Source organism: Leopardus geoffroyi, chromosome B1 (genome assembly GCF_018350155.1).
Source record: "Leopardus geoffroyi isolate Oge1 chromosome B1, O.geoffroyi_Oge1_pat1.0, whole genome shotgun sequence".
Classification (NCBI taxonomy): Eukaryota; Metazoa; Chordata; class Mammalia; order Carnivora; family Felidae; genus Leopardus; species Leopardus geoffroyi.
Window position 1 is genome coordinate 33472418 of NC_059327.1, and position 19198 is coordinate 33491615.

Here is a 19198-nt window from a genome sequence, read left to right on the forward strand (position 1 = left end):
ACTTGCTTTATTAGATAAGTGTCACCGTGGAGCCTTAGGGAAAGATGATCGTATGAATGATGATGTGACCATTGGGCATCCATCTGGGATAAAAATGAAATTAAACATTTGCATCATACACAAAGCAATTTCAGATAGAGACTTAAATTTGAAAAGAGAATAAAATAATGCTTTCTAGAAGACAATGCACAGATATATATTCACAATTTCAGAGTAGGGAAAATTTCCTTTAAAAAGGACACACACACACACACACAAAACTAACAATAAGGAAATGATGAAAAAATTGACTATACTGCATTAAAAACTTCTGACGATCACATAACACCACAAAAAGCATAAGAAAACTCAGAAGGAGGGAAGTTATTTTTAACATGTATAACTGAAAATAGTTTATATGAAAAATATAATATTAAAACATACACAAGTGAATAAAAAGGTGGGGAGAGACAACTCACTAGAAATACAAAAAGGCTTAAACAAATACTTCACAGAAAATATAATCCAAATGGCCAAAAGATAAAGAAATGTTCTTTTATTATTCACAGTGGTAGTAGTTACAGAAAGCAAAATTAAAAACCCAACATGCCGTCACAGAAACTTAGCCAAAAGGGCTAAAATTTGCTATCTGCCAATGGCAAATGGCTTAAAGGTCGTAGAACAACAGGAACTTATACTCACTGCTGCTGGGAGTGTTAATTTGTACAACCACCCCGGAAACAATTGGGTATGATATAGTTAAGATAAATAGATTTGAATGTGGGGTGCCTGGGTGGCGCAGCCAGTTAAGCCTCCGACCTTGGATTTCGGCTCCAGTCATCATCTCAAGGTTCATGAATTCGAGCTCCACATGGGCTCGGTGCTGATAACGCAGAGCCTGCTTGTGATTCTCTGTCTCTCTCTCTCTCTGCCCCTCCCCGACTTATCCTCGCTCAAAAATAAATAAGCATTTAAAAAACTGGACTTGAATGATAACATTTATGGAAATTTTTTTCAACATAGCCTTGAAGTATCCGTAAAAGCAGTAAGAAAGGAAATTGTCATGGGGCGCCTGGGTGGCGCAGTCGGTTAAGCGTCCGACTTCAGCCAGGTCACGATCTCGCGGTCCGTGAGTTCGAGCTCTGGGCTGATGGCTCAGAGCCTGGAGCCTGTTTCCGATTCTGTGTCTCCCTCTCTCTCTGCCCCTCCCCCGTTCATGCTCTGTCTCTCTCTGTCCCAAAAATAAATAAACGTTGAAAAAAAAAAAAAAGAATAAGAAAGGAAATTGTCATATATATATATATGTATATATATATATACACACACACATGTATATATATATATGTGTGTGTGTGTATATATAATTACACCAATACATGACAAAATTGTGATATTATGCACACTAGCAAAAATAAACTAATTCCAGATACATATAAGAACATGGATGATTTTGAAAACATGGTATAAAGGAAAGGGTTAACCTTCAGAAGGAGAGAGGACATTAGGACAGGTATGGGGCCAAGGGAGGAGATGTCTGGACTGCTGGCAATGCTCTGTTCCTTTGCCCAGATTGCATTGTATGAATACTCATTTTATAATTTATATTACATATATATGTTATAGTATAAATGTATATAAATAATATATGGAATGTATCTATTTATATGTTTTCTGTATAAATTTTACTGAAAAATGGCTTTAATTAAGTAAGCTTGAAAGCCCATGGTTATATAAGGCCATACTATATAGCAGGGATCTTAACCTTTCATGTGCCACAGATCATTTTGGAAATCTGATAAAACCTGTAAGCCCTTTCCCTGAATGTTTTTTTTTATTTAAAAAAATTTTTTTAACGTTTATTTATTTTTGAGACAGAGAGAGACAGAGCATGAACGGGGGAGGGTCAGAGAGAGAGGGAGACACAGAATCTGAAACAGGCTCCGGGCTCTGAGCTGTCAGCACAGAGCCCAACACAGGGCTCGAACTCCCGGACCGTGAGATCATGACCTGAGCCACCCAGGCGCCCCTCCCTGAATGTTTTTAAATTCATTAATAAAATGTATAGCACTAAAAAGGAAGCCAATGATGTTGGAATACACTTGTCAAAATATTATAAAACAATCTGTGATATAGTTAAATGTTTGCTTCTTTTTAAGCCCTAAATTATAAGATCTAATGGTAGATTAAGAACCACCATAATTTCAAACTAGAGATACATATATGTGATACTTAAAGATTCATGTAGCCATCAGCCCTCAACAGGTACAAAAAGATCAAGATCATACCATGCATATTTTCAGATCACAATGCTATGAAACTTGAAATCAACCACAAGAAAAAGTTTGGAAAGCCCTCAAATACATGGAGGTTGAAGAATATTCTCCTAAAGAATGAATGGGTTAACCAGGAAACTAAAGAAGAAATAAAAAATACATGGAAGCAAATGAAAATGAAAATATGACAGTCCAAACTCTTTGGGATGCAGCAAAGACAATCCTAAGAAGAAAATACATTGCAATTCAGGTCTATCTCAAGAAGCAAGAAAGGTCCCAAATATACAGTCTAACTTTACATCCAAAGGAGATAGAAAAGCAAATAAAGCCTAAAGCCAGCAGAAGAAGGGGGATAATAAAGATGAGAGCAGAAATAAATGATAAAGAAACAAACAAACAGACAAAATACAGAACAGATCAATGAAACTAAGAGCTGTTTTTTTGAAAGAAGAAACAAAATTGATAAACCCCCTAGCCAGACTTATCAAAAGAGAGAGAGAGAGAGAGAGAGAGAGAGAGAGAGAGAGAGAGAGAAAACCCAAACAGATAAAATAACAAATGAAAGAAGAGAGATCACAACCAACACCACAGAAATACAAACAATTTTAAGAGAATACTATGAAAAATTATACGCCAACAAACTGGGCAATCTGGAAGAAATGGACCAATTCTTAGGGACTCATGCGCTACCAAAACTGAAACAGGAAGAAACAGAAAATTTGAAAAGACACATAACCAGCAAAGAAACTGAATAAGTTATCAAAAATCTCTCAACAAACAAGGGTCCTGGGCCAGAAGGCTTCCCACAGGAATTCTACCAGACATTTAAAGCAGAGTTAATACCTATTCTTTTCAAACTGACCCCCAAAAATAGAAATGGAAAGAAAGCTTCCCACCTCATTCTATGAAGCCAACATTACCTTGATTTTAAAACTAAACAAAGACCCCCCTTGAAAAGGAAAATTACAGGCCAACATTCCTGGCAAAACTGGATGCAAAAATTCTCCACAAGATACTAGCAAATTGAATTCAACAGTGCATTGAAAGAATGATTCACCACAATCAAGTGGAATTTATTCCTGGGCTGCAGGTCTGGTTCAGTATTCACAAATCAACCAATGTGACACACCACATTGTAAAAAAGAAAGGATAAAAAGTATATGAGCCTCTCAACGGATGCAGAAAAAGCATTTGACAAAATACAGCCTCCTTTCTTGACAAAAAACCTCAAGAAAGTAGGGATAGAAGGAACATAATTCAAAATCATAAAGGCCATATACAAAAGACTCACAGATAATATCATCCTCAACGGGGAAAAACGAAGAGCTTCCCCTCTAAGGTCAGGAACACAACAGGGATGTTCACTGTCACCACTGTTATTCAGCATAGTGTGGGAAGTCCTAGCCTCATCAATCAGAACACAAAAAGAAATAAAAGGCATCCAAATCGGCAAGGAGGAAGTCACATTTTCACTTTTCATAGATGACATGACACTCTATGTGGAAAACCCAAAAAGCTTCACCAAAAAACTGCTAGAACTGATCCATGAATTCAGCAAATTCATAGAACATAAAACAATGTACAGAATTTGGTTGCATTTCTATACACCAATAATGAAGCAGCAGAATGAGAAATCAAGAAATCGATCCTATTTATAATTGTACCATAACCCATAAAATACCTAGGAATAAACCTAACCAAAGACGTAAAAGATCTGTACACTGAACACTTGAGAAAGCTTCTGAAAGAAATTGAAGAAGACGCACACAAAAAAGGAAAAACATTCCATGCTTATGGGTTAGAAGACCAAATATTACTAAAATGTCTATACTACCCAAAACAATCTATACATGCAGTGCGATCCCTATCCAAATAACACCGGCATTTTTCATAGAGTTAGAACAAACAATTCTAAAATTTGTATGGAACCAGAAAAGACTCCAAATCACTAAAGTAACGTTGAAAAAGAAAATCAAAGCTAGAGTCATGAAAATTCTGGACTTCAAGCTATATTGCAAAGCTGTAATCTTAAGATAGTGTGGTACTGGCACAAAAACGGACAGAAATCAATGGAACAGAATAGAGAACCCAGAAACGGACCCATAAATGCATGGCCAATTCCTCTTCAACAAAACAGGAAAGAATACCCAATGGAAAAAAGACAGTCTCTTCAGCAAATGGTATTAGGAAAACTGGGCAGTGACATGCAGAAGAATGAACCTGGACCAACTTTCTCATACCATACACAAAAATAAATTCAAAATGGATGGAAAACCTAAATGTGAGACAGGAAGCCATCAAAATCCTACAGGCAGCAACCTCTTTGACCACAGCAACTTCTTACTAGACAAGTCTCCGCAGGCAAGGGAAACAAAAGCAAAAATGAACTATTGGGACCTCCTCAAGATAAAAAGCTTCTGCACAGCTAAGGAAACAATCAACAAAACCGAAAGGCAACCGACAGAACGGGAGAAGGTATTTGCAAATGACATATTGGATAAAGGATTAGTATCCAAGATCTATAAAAAAACTTATCCAACTCAACACCCAAAAAACAAATAACCCAGTGAAGGAATGGGCAGAAGACATGAACAGACACATCTCCAAAGAAGACATCCAGATGGCTAACAGACACATGCTCAACATCACTCCTCATCAGGGAAATCCCGATGTTTATAGCTGCACTGTCAGCTATAGACAAATTATGGATAGAGCCCAAATGTCCATCACCTGATGAATGTATAAAGAAGATGTGATATATATATATATATATATATATATGCATATATATATATGCATATATATATATACACAACAGAATATTGCTTGGTCATCAAAAAATAATGAAATAACACGGATGGAACTAGAGTGTATTATGCTAAGCGAAATAAATCAGTCAGAGAAAGACAAATCTCATATGATTTCACTCATATGTGAAATTTAAGGAACACAACAGATGAACATAAGGGAAGGAAAGGGAAAAATAAGATAAAAACAGAGAGGGAGGCAAACCATAAGAGACTCTTAACAATAGAGCACAAGTTGAGGGTTGCTGGAGGGAGGTGGTGGGGGGATGGGCTAGATGGGTGATGGGCGTTAAGGAGGGCACTTGTTGGGATGAGCCCTGGGTGTTATATGTAAGTGATGAATCACTGGGTTCTACTCCTGAAACCAACACTATACTGTATGTTAACTAACTTCAATTTAAATAAATAAATTAAAAAAAAAATAAAGATTTATGCAGCAACCACAATGTGATATAAAAATATATATGATTTGTATGGGTGACAAAGTCATGGGAACTACTAATACCATGGTGGTCTGTTGCCTTACATCCCTGTAATCGTAGAAAATTCTGAATTCTAGTTAGAATTTAATAAAAAAAGAAATGTAATTTTTCTCATTCAGGTTGAGATGCGAAGCCTGGATATCATGAAAACTATCCGCCAAAGTCTGTCCTTTTGGAGACAGGACACTTTCCTGAATTAGAGGACTTTCACCAGTCTGGAGGAGGCTTTCCTTGATGGTTGGGTCAGAGGTAGTACCAGAAATGGAAACAAAAACAAAACAAAAAGAAAACCTAACGGATGAAGTTGAATCTTAACACAGTGGTTTTAACAAGGAGCATAAGTGATTTGGAGAAAAACGTCCCCAATTGTATCATGAACCACTCCAGCTGCCTCCTTGATTCCCTTAAGATATAAATTTGATGTAGTATAATGTACCTTTGCATCACCAGTCCTTGGATTTAAAGTTTTCAAGAAATACTTTAACAATGTGTGTTGGAGTTTATTCTCCTTTATTGGATGATATGCAATTGAGGGGAAAAAAGCATAAAAATATAAAAAAAGATTAGGTTTAAAATAATATGCAGAGGTAGAATACATATAGAATCTATGCTTTCAGAAATAAAAGCTATAAAGAGTCAAAGTAAATTTAGGGTGGCATCTGCTTGGTCTTCTGAACAAAATGACAACAGATTATAAAAAAAGAAGACATGAAATGAGAAGATAATAGAATGATATGAAAGTGGTTTAAGGAGGGGTGCCTGGGTGGCTCAGTCTGTTGAGCATCTGACTAAGGCTCAGGTCATGATCTCACGGTTCGTGAGTTTGAGCCCCATGTTGGGCTCTGTGCTGACAGCTCAGTGCCCGGAGCCTGCTTTGGATTCTGTGTCTCCCTCTCTCTCTGTTCCTCCTCTGCTGTGCTCTCTTTCTCTTTCTCTCTCAAAAATAAATAAAGATTTTTAAAAAAAAGTGCTTTAAGGAAACTCAAAAATGTCACTGAATATTTTAAAATGCCACTATAACTAAAAAAAATAAAATATAATAAAATGTCATTATAACTAATAAATAGGAGTCTTAACATTGCCAAAAATTCACCGTATTTTACAGAAAATAATTTTGAAAGACTTTCCCAAAAATTCACAGGCAATAGACAATGCCAAGAAAAAAGATAATAAGGCCACCTAGTCAAGATACTTGATACAAATAATTTATATTTCTGAATTAGAAACCAAAGAAGTGGAACAGAATCCATTTTAAAATCGGTAATAATAGACACATTCCTGGAACTGAAGAATCAAATCCTCACTTTGAAAGACCTCACTGTCAAACAATCGAAATAATAAAAAGAAAACATTACCCAGGCATAACATGATGACTGGTTTTCATTAAGTAGCAATTCTAAAAACATTTAAGAGAAAAGAAACATTATTGTTAAGGGGTTATTTAACGACACCAACAAACAAAATAAGGGTAGCCTCAGGTTTTGAACTTTGAATATCAGTATCTACTTCTCAAGAGTCAAGAAGTTAAAACTGTGAGTTAAAAAATCTAATCCAATCCTATCCGCTATTCATGTTTTCTACTTAGCAACAGAGTTAAATCCTTAAAAATGTTAAGTTTCATGTAAAAAGAAAGAAGAAATTACTAATGGAAGTGATTTAGCTAATCAAGAGAAGAAACAAAGTTCAACATGAGGGAAGTCATAGTTTAAAAGGATTTTTAGGGGATTTACGTGGACAGAAACAAAGTAAATTATAGCTCAGAAGCATCAGAATTATATATATATATGTATTAAAGCATATATATAATTAAGCATCAGAAGTAAATGCTATTCTTTCTTGAGAAGTCTAGCAAAGAACCAGTAATTGTTTTAAATTTTTTTTTAACTTTACATTTATTTAATTTTGAAAGACAGAGGGAGACAGGGCACAAGTGGTGGACAGGCAGAGAGAGAGAAGGAGACACAGAATCTGAAGCAGCCTCCAGGCTCTGAGCAAGCGTTCAGCACAGAGCCCAATGCGGGGCTTGAACTCATGAACCATGAGATCATGACCTGAGCCACAGTCAGACCCTTAACCAACTGAGCCACCCAGGCACCCCAGAACCAACAAATTTTTTAAAAAATAGCCCAAACGTCAGAAGTAGATGCCATTTTTTTCTTGGGAAGCCAACAGAGAATCGGAACTTGGGACAGATGGTTTGGTCAGGCCCGTCCCCATCTGCACCCCCATCCCTTGTGTATGCAGAATAATAGTGGGCTATGCCTCTGGGCAAAGACCCAAGAACTGCTCTCTAGAAGCAATGGGGGATTCAAGAGCCTGAGGAACAGAATGGAGGCTAACTGCAGATGCCCACAGTAGATGAGACAGAAAAGGGAGGATCAAGGAAAGAGTGTGGAGGAAAAGCAGCTCTCTCGGGAAGTAAATGCAATGAAGAGCTCTCTCCTGGGCCAAGTACTCTTCACCATGGCGACTGGAGGTGAGGATTCCCCACCCTGGCTGCTTACCACTCCGAAGTCCTAGAGGGAGGTCTCTCTATCTACCGATAGAGCTCACATCCAGATGTCCCATCCAGAGAGGGATCAGGAGGTACAACAAGCACAAAAACATACAAAGAAAACCCATGCAAGCTAATTCGAGTCAGCCTAATCCCACATTCAACAAGGGTCCCATATTCTGAGGAAAAAAACAGCACAGTGAAATAAGAGACAGGGTGAAAGACAAATCAAACTCAAAAGAAATAGAAATGATTCAAGGGACAGCAGTGAACCTACAAAAATAACCGAAGCCAGATTCTTAGAGAGTTTTATGAGGATTCTATATCTATACATTAAGCCAAGCCCGCTATGAAAATAGAATAATCATAAAGCGAGAAAATGGGGGAAATTAAAATAAGATCGCAACTCTAAAATTTGAGAAGATCTTTTCGTATGTCGAGCAGGAGCATAAGGACTAGAAAATATGATTGAAAAGTTGTTAGAAACCTTGAAGATTAATATTTTAGATTCAATATTTACAGAATAAAAATTCCAAGAGGAGAGAAAAAAGGCGACGAAATCTAATGTACTACGAACTACAAGCTTGGAAGAGGAGAGCAAGACGCGTAATGTTACCTACGGAAGACCACTGTGGAGTCATCACAGTCAGGAGGGGCCCATCCTTCTTTGCACTGACACTGGAGCTCATGGTCACACACCTAGACAAGCAGTGATCCTGTCAGTTTCCACACTAGGCTGACCACCAACCCAAGGAGCCTGTTCATCCGTTCAGAAGAAGGACTAACCCCTGCTCTGCACCCTTGTAACTACCCACATAGTGTATGGATCCATCATGGGAATTTCAATACCAGATGCGTGGAAGAAATTTTTTTTCATCGAACCAAACTATCGAGCGGTTAGGCAGACTTAGTATCATTCAGCGCTGAAACGGTACTTTAGCATCGTCAGGACTGACCCGAACTTCCAAAAGATTTGGCGAGCTTGGGGAAACGTTTTCAAAACTTACGGCATGCCCTTTGCACTTGGAGGAGCAGTTGGTCGATTTGTAGGCTCTTTCGACATCCACACATTCTGCATTAATGCAAACCTGAAAGTGATGTGAAAAAAACACTGAGTTCACATCAATCCCCGATGGCTTCAGTTCTGCAAATTGCTCAGCCTTTGGAACTTAGTCTTATATTATTAGCCACTACTATTGTTATCAAACTTACCTGTTTAAAATTTTTTTAAAATTATTATTATTTTTTTTATTTTGAGAGAGACAGAGAGAGACAGAGCACAAGCGGGGGAGGGACAGAGAGACAGGGAGACCCAGAATCCCAAGCAGGCTCCAGGCTCCGAGCTGTCAGTGCAGAACCCAACGCGGGGATCGAACCCACAAGCCGTGAGATCATGACCTGGGCCAAAGTCGAATGCTTAACTGACTCAGCTACCCAGGTGCCCCCAAACTGACCTTTTTATTAGGGAAATAACAACATTCTTTTGCAAATAAGAATATGGGATCTAGATAATATTTATTTTATATTTAGTAAGTTCTCTAGAGAATATTTCCTTATTTGACTTCATTCCTCATGGGTCATTCTGTTTATCTACCCCTTCAGTCCACTCCTGAGACAAATATTTAGCACTGAGCTAAGCATTGCACATGATACAAGGCACCCATTCCAAAGAAGAACATTATGGAAAACATGTTAATATCATGTCATCAGGAATATTCAAACAATTATCATTTATCTAAAAATGAGTAGTATTTTTATTATTCTCTTTATTATTATGGCTTATAATTTATTGAGACCCTACTGATTTGGGGGCAATAAAATTTACCTAGGTTTAATAACCTAGTACTAAGCACATAATAGTTGCTTGTTAAATAATACTGACGGGGTGAATGTAGGCATGCATAAAAGAATGGCGTAAGTATTGCTTGAAAACTGTCCTCCGTGGAACAGAAGGAGGCCTTGAGTAGCAAACATCGAGACAAAAAAACAAGAGCAAAGAACATTTTGATTAAAAGCTACACTTTCAACTTACCTTCTTGTGTCCACACTTAGTTCCATTAGCTACCATGCCTATTTCTGGACTGCTGTCGTCAGGATCGAACATTTTACATGTCAGGAAAGTTACTATATGTCCTCTCCAGGGCAAATTATCTGACCCACCTTGGCAGAACAACTTCCCACACAGGGCGTCACTGAGGAAAAGCCAAAATTTGCTGCGGTTAAAATACCAGGATCCAAACTGCAGTTTTCCCCAAATGTAACACAGCTCCCTATCGGTATTTAATAAATGGCATTTCTCCCTAGAGCAGAGATTCCTAGTTCTCCTTTGTATCAAAGTTCCCCTTGTTCTTCGGTAATAGAACTAGTGAACAGTAACAAGAAACATTGCTACTCAAAAACAAAAAAACAAAACACAACAAAATCCTGATTTCCCAGGTTCTCGGGCAGCTAATTTTTGGCCAAGTGCCTAACTAAGTTCCGGCCAACTGCAGGAAAGCAGAATCTTGCGTGCAAATTCTTGCAGGTGGCCTTATGTGAAAGAATATGTCTTATTCCTCATTTTTCCTCATTTTGGCTTATTGGAATGCAGTGGCTGGAGCTGGAGAAGCCATGACAGACCAAAAGAAACACTTGGGAATGAAGATCATTTTCAAGATAAAGGAAAATGGACTTGTAACATCATGAAGGGCACACAGGGAGTCCGTTTCTATTTTGTTTCAGCTAAGGTACTTTTTTTTTTTTTACTTAATTTATTTGGAGAGAGACAGAGACAGTGTAAATGGGGGAGGGGCAGAGAGAGAGGGAGAGAGACAGAGAGAGAGAGAGAATCCCAAACAGGCTCCGTGCTAAGCACGGAGCCTGATGCGGGGCTTGAACCCACGAATCGAGAGATATGACCTGAGCGGAAACCAAGAGTCAGACGCTTAACCGACTGAGCCACCCAGGTGCCCTAAGGTTACTTCTTATTTTCATGAATTGCGCTGAGGAATTCTCCCCACTGTAACTGTGTCTACCTAAGGCTGAGTCTTGGGTGACACGCCAAGTCATCATGTGTGGTTACTGGAAGAACTATCTCCCTGCAAATAAAGATGAAACAGCTCAGCACTCAGTAAAGCCATCCACTTACTGCCAAGGTGAGTAAAGTCGATGCCAATAAAATTGGGAGTCAATTGCTTCATGCAGAATTCAGAGGAGGGCTCAGAAAAACTATTCTGAGAGTGACGGAATCAGATTCTTCTGATGCTTCTGGTAGCTGTTAGGAAATGTGACTGCGGAGTGGAGAAAGGCATACATTCTCTCCAAAACGGAGAAGGTGTTTTTCTGGAGTCACTTTATACAGAAGGCTCTAGAGCACAGAGAATTCCAGGCGTAGTCTCCACTACAGCCAATGACTACTCAGAAGTGACTAGGAGGTCGGGCCGTGGAAAGAATGATACGTTTGTGCCGCTAGTTGCGGAAATGACCCAGTGCTCATACAAACGGTTATACAGGACAATAGCGTGCGCACATGCTCATAGGGAAATGGAGCTACTCTGCTCTCTTTCGCACTCGCTACCTCACAAACCACAAGTTGGTCCCCCCAAAACACATACACATTTCTTTTTACATAATTGTCTTCCCTTTTAAATCTGTCCCTATTTCTTATAAAGGAGAGACCACCCGGACCCCCAAGAGATGATACTATGTCCAAAATATAGTTTGGTAATATTTATCATCTAGAACAATTACTGTTTAATAGAAAAGCGTTGAGAAATGTTAACCTTCTTCAGTCTCTTGCTATGCAGTACTTAGTGTGTGTAAAATCTGGAGCAGGTACTAAGTTTAATCTGTGATAATTTGAATTTTAAAAGTCATCTTAAAACTGTGGAATGAAAAAACGATCTTATACAAAAATCTGAAGTCCTGGGGCACCTGGGTGGTTTAGCCAATAAAATGTCTGACTCTTGATCGCGGCTGAGGTCATGATCTCACAGCTTGTGAGTTTGAGCCTCACGTTGGGTCTGCACTGATAGCACGGAGCCTGCTTGTAAATCTCTCTCTCCCTCTTTTTCTGCCCCTCCCCCACTCACTCTCTTGCTCTTTCTTTCCAAATAAATAAATAAACATCAAGAGAAATTTCAAGCCCATTGCATGTGATATGCTAGAATTTTTCCCACCAGAATATCAATACAAAAACTAAAACAAATTCTCCAGATGAACTGTCGATCTTTTCTTACTGTATTTTTTTTTCTTTCTGTAATACCATGGCAAGTTTTTTTTCAACATATGAGATTTATTGTCAGATTGGTTTCCATACAACACCCAGTGCTCATCCCAAAAGGTGCCCTCCTCAATACCCATCACCCACCCTCCCCTCCCTCCCACCCCCCATCAACCCTCAGTTTGTTCTCAGTTTTTAAGAGTCTCTTATGCTTTACCATGGCAAGTTTAAATAAAACTATATAAACATTATATTGATTATTCTTCTGAGTAGATAAATATCTCTACTCCTTGAATCATAATGAAAGACCTAGGTGGAAAAGCACCTAAGGAATATTGTTAAATCCACGTATAGATTTCCAGACAGGCCCATTCACTGTTGCATGTTTCATCCAAACATTCACTCTATTTAACAACGACTGTACTTGATGTCATCTGAAACACCGGCCATGAGGGACTGGAGAAAAGAGATCATTTCTTATTTGGCTTTTTAACTCAGTCAGTAGCCTGAACTGATAAGCCTGGATGCTTATCAAATGGGCGATGTCCAAATTCACTTTCTGTTTAACTGGAATGAATCAGAATGTGTGTCTGGAAGAGAGTGAGTCCCCTAGTCTGTGGAGCAGGAAGGTTCAAACAACAAGGCCACTTACTTTGTTTTGCAGGGAATGTGTGTGTCATCCACTTTGCGACAGTACCCATACCTCGACCCACCTTCATTCCTGCTGTAACACGATTTATCTGCAACATTGGTCCCTGGAACCAGGCATGGTCAGCAGGGACATATTAGAAAAGAAAAGAGATAAGGCGTTCGATGCCACAGAGGGTTCATGAAACATCAAATTAATGAAATACATAGCATGAGAAGCACTGTTAGGGCATAATCCCATTGACCCTTGTCAGAAACACAGGCTGCAATAATTTGCTACTAAGAAAGCTGGTTAGAATTTAAAATAATGTTTTAAATATTTATTTTTTGAACAATGGATAGCTACACATTTGGAAATATGGCTGACATGCTTAAGATTAAGAAAACTCCATCTAAATGTAAAGACTTAATTGGAGAGCCACAATCATTGCATTAACAACCCACAGGCAGACATTGGAATGCTCTCCTGGTAATACTTGCCAGGAGAAATACCATTTCTTCCAATGTTTAGCCAAACTGCTTTGCGCACGCACAACAATAAGCATCATGCATTTCATTTCTCATGTAATCTTTCTTAGAGCCCCATCAGATGAGCAATAGAATACAGTGGTTCAGGGTTCAGGAGCTAAATCGCAGCTGTGTGACCTTGGCCAAGTGCCTTAACCTCTGGATTTATCTGTAACTCAACTCACTGTCCATGCCCTTCCTGAACAATGTCCAAGATGATAAAATGAGTTTTATTACCGTATTTTCTTAGTTGTTTGGTCTCAGTAACATTTACAGTCTCCTTGTTATTTAATAAAATATCTTCACTGAAAAAAGTGAATAACTAGGCCTGGATAATAAGGAAAAGCAGATTCCTAATCCCAAGCTTCAGAGGTCTTGGTGCTAATGTTGTAGAAGGTATCATTCATACTCCCGGTACCACGCTGCTTCCCAAGTAACAATACACTTGTCCTTTCCCCAATGACTACATATTCTGCAGTATCATAGCTATAAAAATTGCATTGCATAAATATTATATAATTTATTTTCACTCATGCTTACTCTTGGACTTGGAGATGTTTCCCAATTACCCATTATAATTTTTTTAAAAAGTGCTGGCTGAAAATCCTTTGTAAACAAATATTCCTGAATACGATTCCCAGGGAAAGGAGTGCATTTTCTTTTTAGATTCTACATACATTTTTCCAATTCTTCCTGGAAAGACTGTGCTAACTCATGTTCTTACCAGACTATAAAACTGGGTGTTGTGTCACAGCTTCACTGAAACTGAGCATTAACTGCAGAAAAGCTTTGCCAATTTGACAAACGTGGAAGGAATCAACTTTTCGCTCCTGTTTCTTACTATATTTATGTCTCCTGACTCATTAATGTGTCAGTACTTCTACTCCTCGCTGGTGAGTTAAGATGATTTTAATGTTCTTTAGATGTTTGTACTTCTTTATGACAAATTGCCTATTAATGCCTGGGCCACATTTCTAATATTTGGAACGGCAACTGACTTACAGAAATGATCTGATATTGAATAGTGATCTCGAGACCTCCTTCTATATCTGCGATAGACTTTTCAAACTTTGAAAATTAATTTGAAATAAATTTGTGAGCCCTTATGAACGACAAAATTTGGAATTTCATTGAGGCACATCTGCTTCTCTGGTCTTTTATAAGGGCTGCCTTTGAACGTATGATTTAAAAGATCTCTCCTATTCTAATATCAGATAAATATGTTCCACATTGATTCAATAATTTTGAACACTGACTAAAGTCAGGCAATGTGTTAGGACCCCCTGGGAACACAGTTGTGAACAAAATACATAGTGTCTAGGTGCTGGGAAGTTTACAGATTTGCAGGTGAGGCAGATAGTGAAGGGTGGGGCAAAAGGACCATGTAAAAGCATTTCCTGCAGGGTTTTGTCCCCAGATACTAAAGGGGAAGCTCAGAGCTTCACCTCTGTGCTCAAGTTTTTCTTTCCCCAGGTTTCTGCTATCTACTGACGTCAGCCAAGGAAGACATGTTTCTTTAACCCGCAAACCCATCCTTGTTTCCACCTGTAATTTCGCATTCGTGTCCGCCTGACCTGTGATCGGGAGCTTTGCTGAGGCCAGAATCCAGGGGTCAGCGCACTTCCTGAGGCACCAGGGGTATCCAGCGTTCTCCTCAAACTGTGTCTCAGCCCACCCTTGCCTGATCCAGAGGGTTTTATTCAGGAATTTTTTTCTAAGTTCTAGTCCATGTATTTCTCAGGTTTCTTTCTTTCTTTTTCTTTTTCTCTTTGACCGGGTGTGTTGTAAATCAGCGATCGATGTTGCTTTCCTTTCTCTTGTTTTATGTATATTTTCAGGGATTATGAAAAGCTCCTGGCATGTGGTAGCCCTCGTCAAGTATTTTTAGGAAGACGTATTTCCCCTGTTTAAAAAATTCCTTCAGGGGCGCCTGGGTGGCGCAGTCGGTTAGGCGTCCGACTTCAGCCAGGTCACGATCTCGCGGTCTGTGAGTTCGAGCCCCGCGTCGGGCTCTGGGCTGATGGCTCAGAGCCTGGAGCCTGTTTCCGATTCTGTGTCTCCCTCTCTCTCTGCCCCTCCCCCGTTCATGCTCTGTCTCTCTCTGTCCCAAAAATGAATAAACGTTGAAAAAAAAATTTAAAAACTTCCTTTAGCCACTTAGGTAAGAATCTGGAAGTGTTGCAGAGGAGGGTATGAAAATTAAATATACATGCACAATGGACATCCTATGCAGAAAGTCCGGAGAACTGATATTTTTAAAATTGCCTTTCTGATCAATCTGTTGAGCACAATGGAAGTTTCAGTTTATAGTTTTGGAGATTAAGTTATGCTTTTATTTTTAATTTATTTTTATGGTGTAATCAGAGAATATGTCTTCTAAAATTCCAATATGACGGACAAAACGGACATTTAAGAGATTTGGCTTTCCCAGATTGCTCCTCTGCATTCCCACAGCCCTTCTTTTCTTCCCCTTTCCTTGTACTCTGCCCATCTCCCGGCACACCGCTCCGCAACCCCCCCCCCCAGACTTCCAGGGGTGTACTCATCTGAGAAGGATCTTGATCAGGGTTTCCAGATAAAGCACAGGATACCCGGTGAAATTTGTTTTTCTTTTAAGTTTTTATTTAAATTCGAGCTAGTTAACATAGTTGCAATGTTAGTTTCAGGTGTACAATATAGTGAATCAACGCTTTCATACGTCACCCAGTGCTTATCACAAGTGCCCTCCTTAATCTCTATCACCTCTATTACTCATGCCCCCCAACCCCCTCTGGGAACCATCAGTTTGCTCTCTTTAGCTACGAGTCTGTTTCTTGGTTCACCTCCCTCTTTTTTTCCCTCTTTGTTTGTTTTGTTTCTTAAATTACACATGTGAGTGTGCTTGCTGGAGCAGCACATACTAATATTGGAACGATACAGAGATTCACATGGTCCCTGTGCAAAGAACACATGAATTCCACAGGAGTGAAATCATATGGTATTTGTCGTTCTCTGACTTATTTCACTTAGCATTATACTCTCTAGCTCCACTCATGTCATTGCAAATGCCAAGACCGCATTCTTTTTGATGGCTGAGTAAAATTCCATTGTGTGTATGGGGGGGTGTATATATATATATATATATTAACTGGGCCATATGTATATATATATACACCCTCCACACACACACCATATATATATATACACCATATATATATATATATATATATATATATATATATATACATATATATCATATATATATACACCATATATATATATATATATATACACACACCATATATATACCACATCTTATATGTATATACCACATATATATGTGTGTATATATATATATACCACATCTATAAGTATATATGTATATACTTATATGTATATACATCACATATATGTGTGTGTATATATATGTGTGTGCATACACATCTGTGTATGCACACACATATACACACACACACACACACACACACACCACATCTTATCCATTCATTACTTGAGAGACATTTGGACTGCTTCCATATCTTGGCTCTTGTAGATAATGCTGCTGTACACATCAGGGTACATGATCCCCTTGAATTCATCTTTTTGTACTCGTTGGGTAAATACCTAGTAGCACAATTGCTGGATCATAGGGTAATTTGATTTTTAACTCTCTAAGGAAACTCCATACTGGTTTCCAGAGTGGCTCTACCAGTTTGCATTCCCACCAATAAGGCAAGAGCGTTCCCATCTCTCCGTATCCGTTCCAGCACCTGTTGCTTCTTGTGTTGTTGATTTTAGCCATTCTGACAGGTGTGAGGTGATATCTTATTATAAACTTTGATTTGTATTTCCCCGGTGATGAGTGATGTTGAGCATCTTTTCATGTCTCTGTTGTCATCTGGATGTCTTTGGAAAAAAGTCTATTCATGTCTTCTACCCATGTTTTAACTGAATTATTCATTTTTTGGGTTTGAGTTTTGTAAGTTCTTTATGTATTTGGGATACTAACCCATTACCAGATATGTCTTTTACAAATATCTTCTCCCATTCCAGTGGCTGCCTTTTAGTTTTGTTGACTGTTTCCTTCTCTGGGCAGAAACGTTTTATTTTGATGAAGTCCCAATAGTTTATTTTTGCTTTTGTTTCTCTTGCCTCCAGAGACATATCTAGAAAGAAGCTGCTACAGCCAACGTCAAAGAGGTTGCTTCCTTTGTTCTCCTCTAGGATTTTTATGGTTTCAAGTCTCACATTTAGATTTTTAATTCATTTTGAATTTACTTTTGTGTATGGTGTAAGAAAGTGGTCCAGTTTCATTCTTTTGCATGTTGCTGTCCAGTTCTCCCAACAACATTTGTTGAAGAGACTGTCTTTTTCCCATTGGATATTCTTTCCTGCTTTACTCATTAAATTTGAATTTCAGATAAACCAAGTTTTCTTAGTATAAGTCTACTTCAAATATTTCATGAGACATACTGATACTAAAAAACATTGTTAATCTGAAATTAAAATTTAACTGGGCCATCCTTATTTTTGTTTGCTGAATCTAGCAGTCCCCAAATTGACCATATGTCTTAAAAATGCACTTATCCCGGATTCTGAGCGGATGCACCATTTCTAAGAAAGAAGACTGGGACAGAAGACTACTTTGGCCATGATTAAACACTGTTGCCCGTTATAATACGATTTTTCCTTGCGTGCGCAGAGAGAGAGAGGCAGGAATGCCCGCAACACGGGGGTCTGCCTTCCTACCTGGTCCCCACAGCTCGGTGCACTGCTCCTGAAGAGTGGGGCACATCCCCATCAAACAGTAGCCCTTCCCATTTTGACAAGGGAAGCCGTTGATTCGGTATCTATCCTCAGGGCAAATACCAGATTTGCCATCACACATTTCTGACAGGTCACACTCATCTTTTGCTGGTCTGCACACTGAACCAGGCTTTTTAAGCTGCAGGGAAATAAAAGTGAAGAGAAAGTTGTGTTGTTGTTGTTGTTGTTTTTCCCCACCTGACTTACCCTAATATCTCAAATTGATGCGCATAATCTTTTCCTTTTGGCCTTCTTTTTCGGGAAAGGAGTTGCCTTTCGGTAAGATAGAATGATGCTTACATTTGCATTGTATAAACTAAAGACGTCTATCGTGTCACTTCTATTGACTTTGCCCAATGGCCGGAGTCCTTAAGTAATCAATATTTCCGAATTTATAATGTAAGCACTATAGAAATATCAATGAGAAAAATACAGAAGAAAACCAAGCCTCATCTTAAATGCAAAGAAGGGATTTATCTTTTCCTTTACCGAATGCATCTTTGTCAAGATTTTCAAGATTTAAATGTGCAACTTCAGAGATGTATTGGTGAAGTGAACCTTCTGGATTAAAGAAAATAAGTTTTTTACGAGCACCAGATCAGCATGCTCTGAGACTTTCCCAGGCGTCATGTTTCCTAATCCTTAATTCCTTTCATTGTATGCTCAAATATTTCTTTTCAACTCACTTCTTCCTATGAAATGATTTATTGTGGAGAAGAAATAACCAGATTAACATTTGATGTGTTAACTGCATCGCCATCTATTATTGCAAATCTTGGTCTTACTTCCTCAGAGAAATCATAGTCAAACCAATTCTGCCATTTATGCAAATCTGAGGAGGGCTGTGTGGACGCTGGAGGCATCTCTTTCCCTAGGTGAGGTGAGCAGGCATGCTCCCCTATCATCAGAAAACTTTCAAAATCTTTCCAGTGATGACAGAATGGAATCCAAAATTTAATAAGAGCATACGAGACCCTCCAAATTCAACCCCCACTGCTCCAGCCAGACTTGCTTTCTTACCA

General features: G+C 38.7%; 1 protein-coding gene across 5 annotated transcripts in view; it reads right to left on the reverse strand.

Annotated features, from left to right (window-relative positions):
- The window catches only part of ADAM28 (ADAM metallopeptidase domain 28), a 76238-nt gene that overhangs the window by 13227 nt on the left and 43813 nt on the right, over window positions 1-19198 (reverse strand). For 3 of the 5 annotated variants that reach the window (XM_045456879.1, XM_045456870.1, XM_045456861.1), the window contains 5 exons: window positions 18120-18315; window positions 12889-12991; window positions 10068-10227; window positions 9043-9123; window positions 8656-8734 (listed from right to left, as the gene is read on the reverse strand). In XM_045456879.1, the coding sequence (XP_045312835.1) occupies window positions 8656-8734; window positions 9043-9123; window positions 10068-10227; window positions 12889-12991; window positions 18120-18315 (619 nt within the window). Of the gene's footprint in view, window positions 1-8651; window positions 8735-9042; window positions 9124-10067; window positions 10228-12888; window positions 12992-18119; window positions 18316-19198 lie in introns of all 5 variants that reach the window. The other 2 variants (XR_006707208.1, XM_045456892.1) reach the window with 2 other exon arrangements.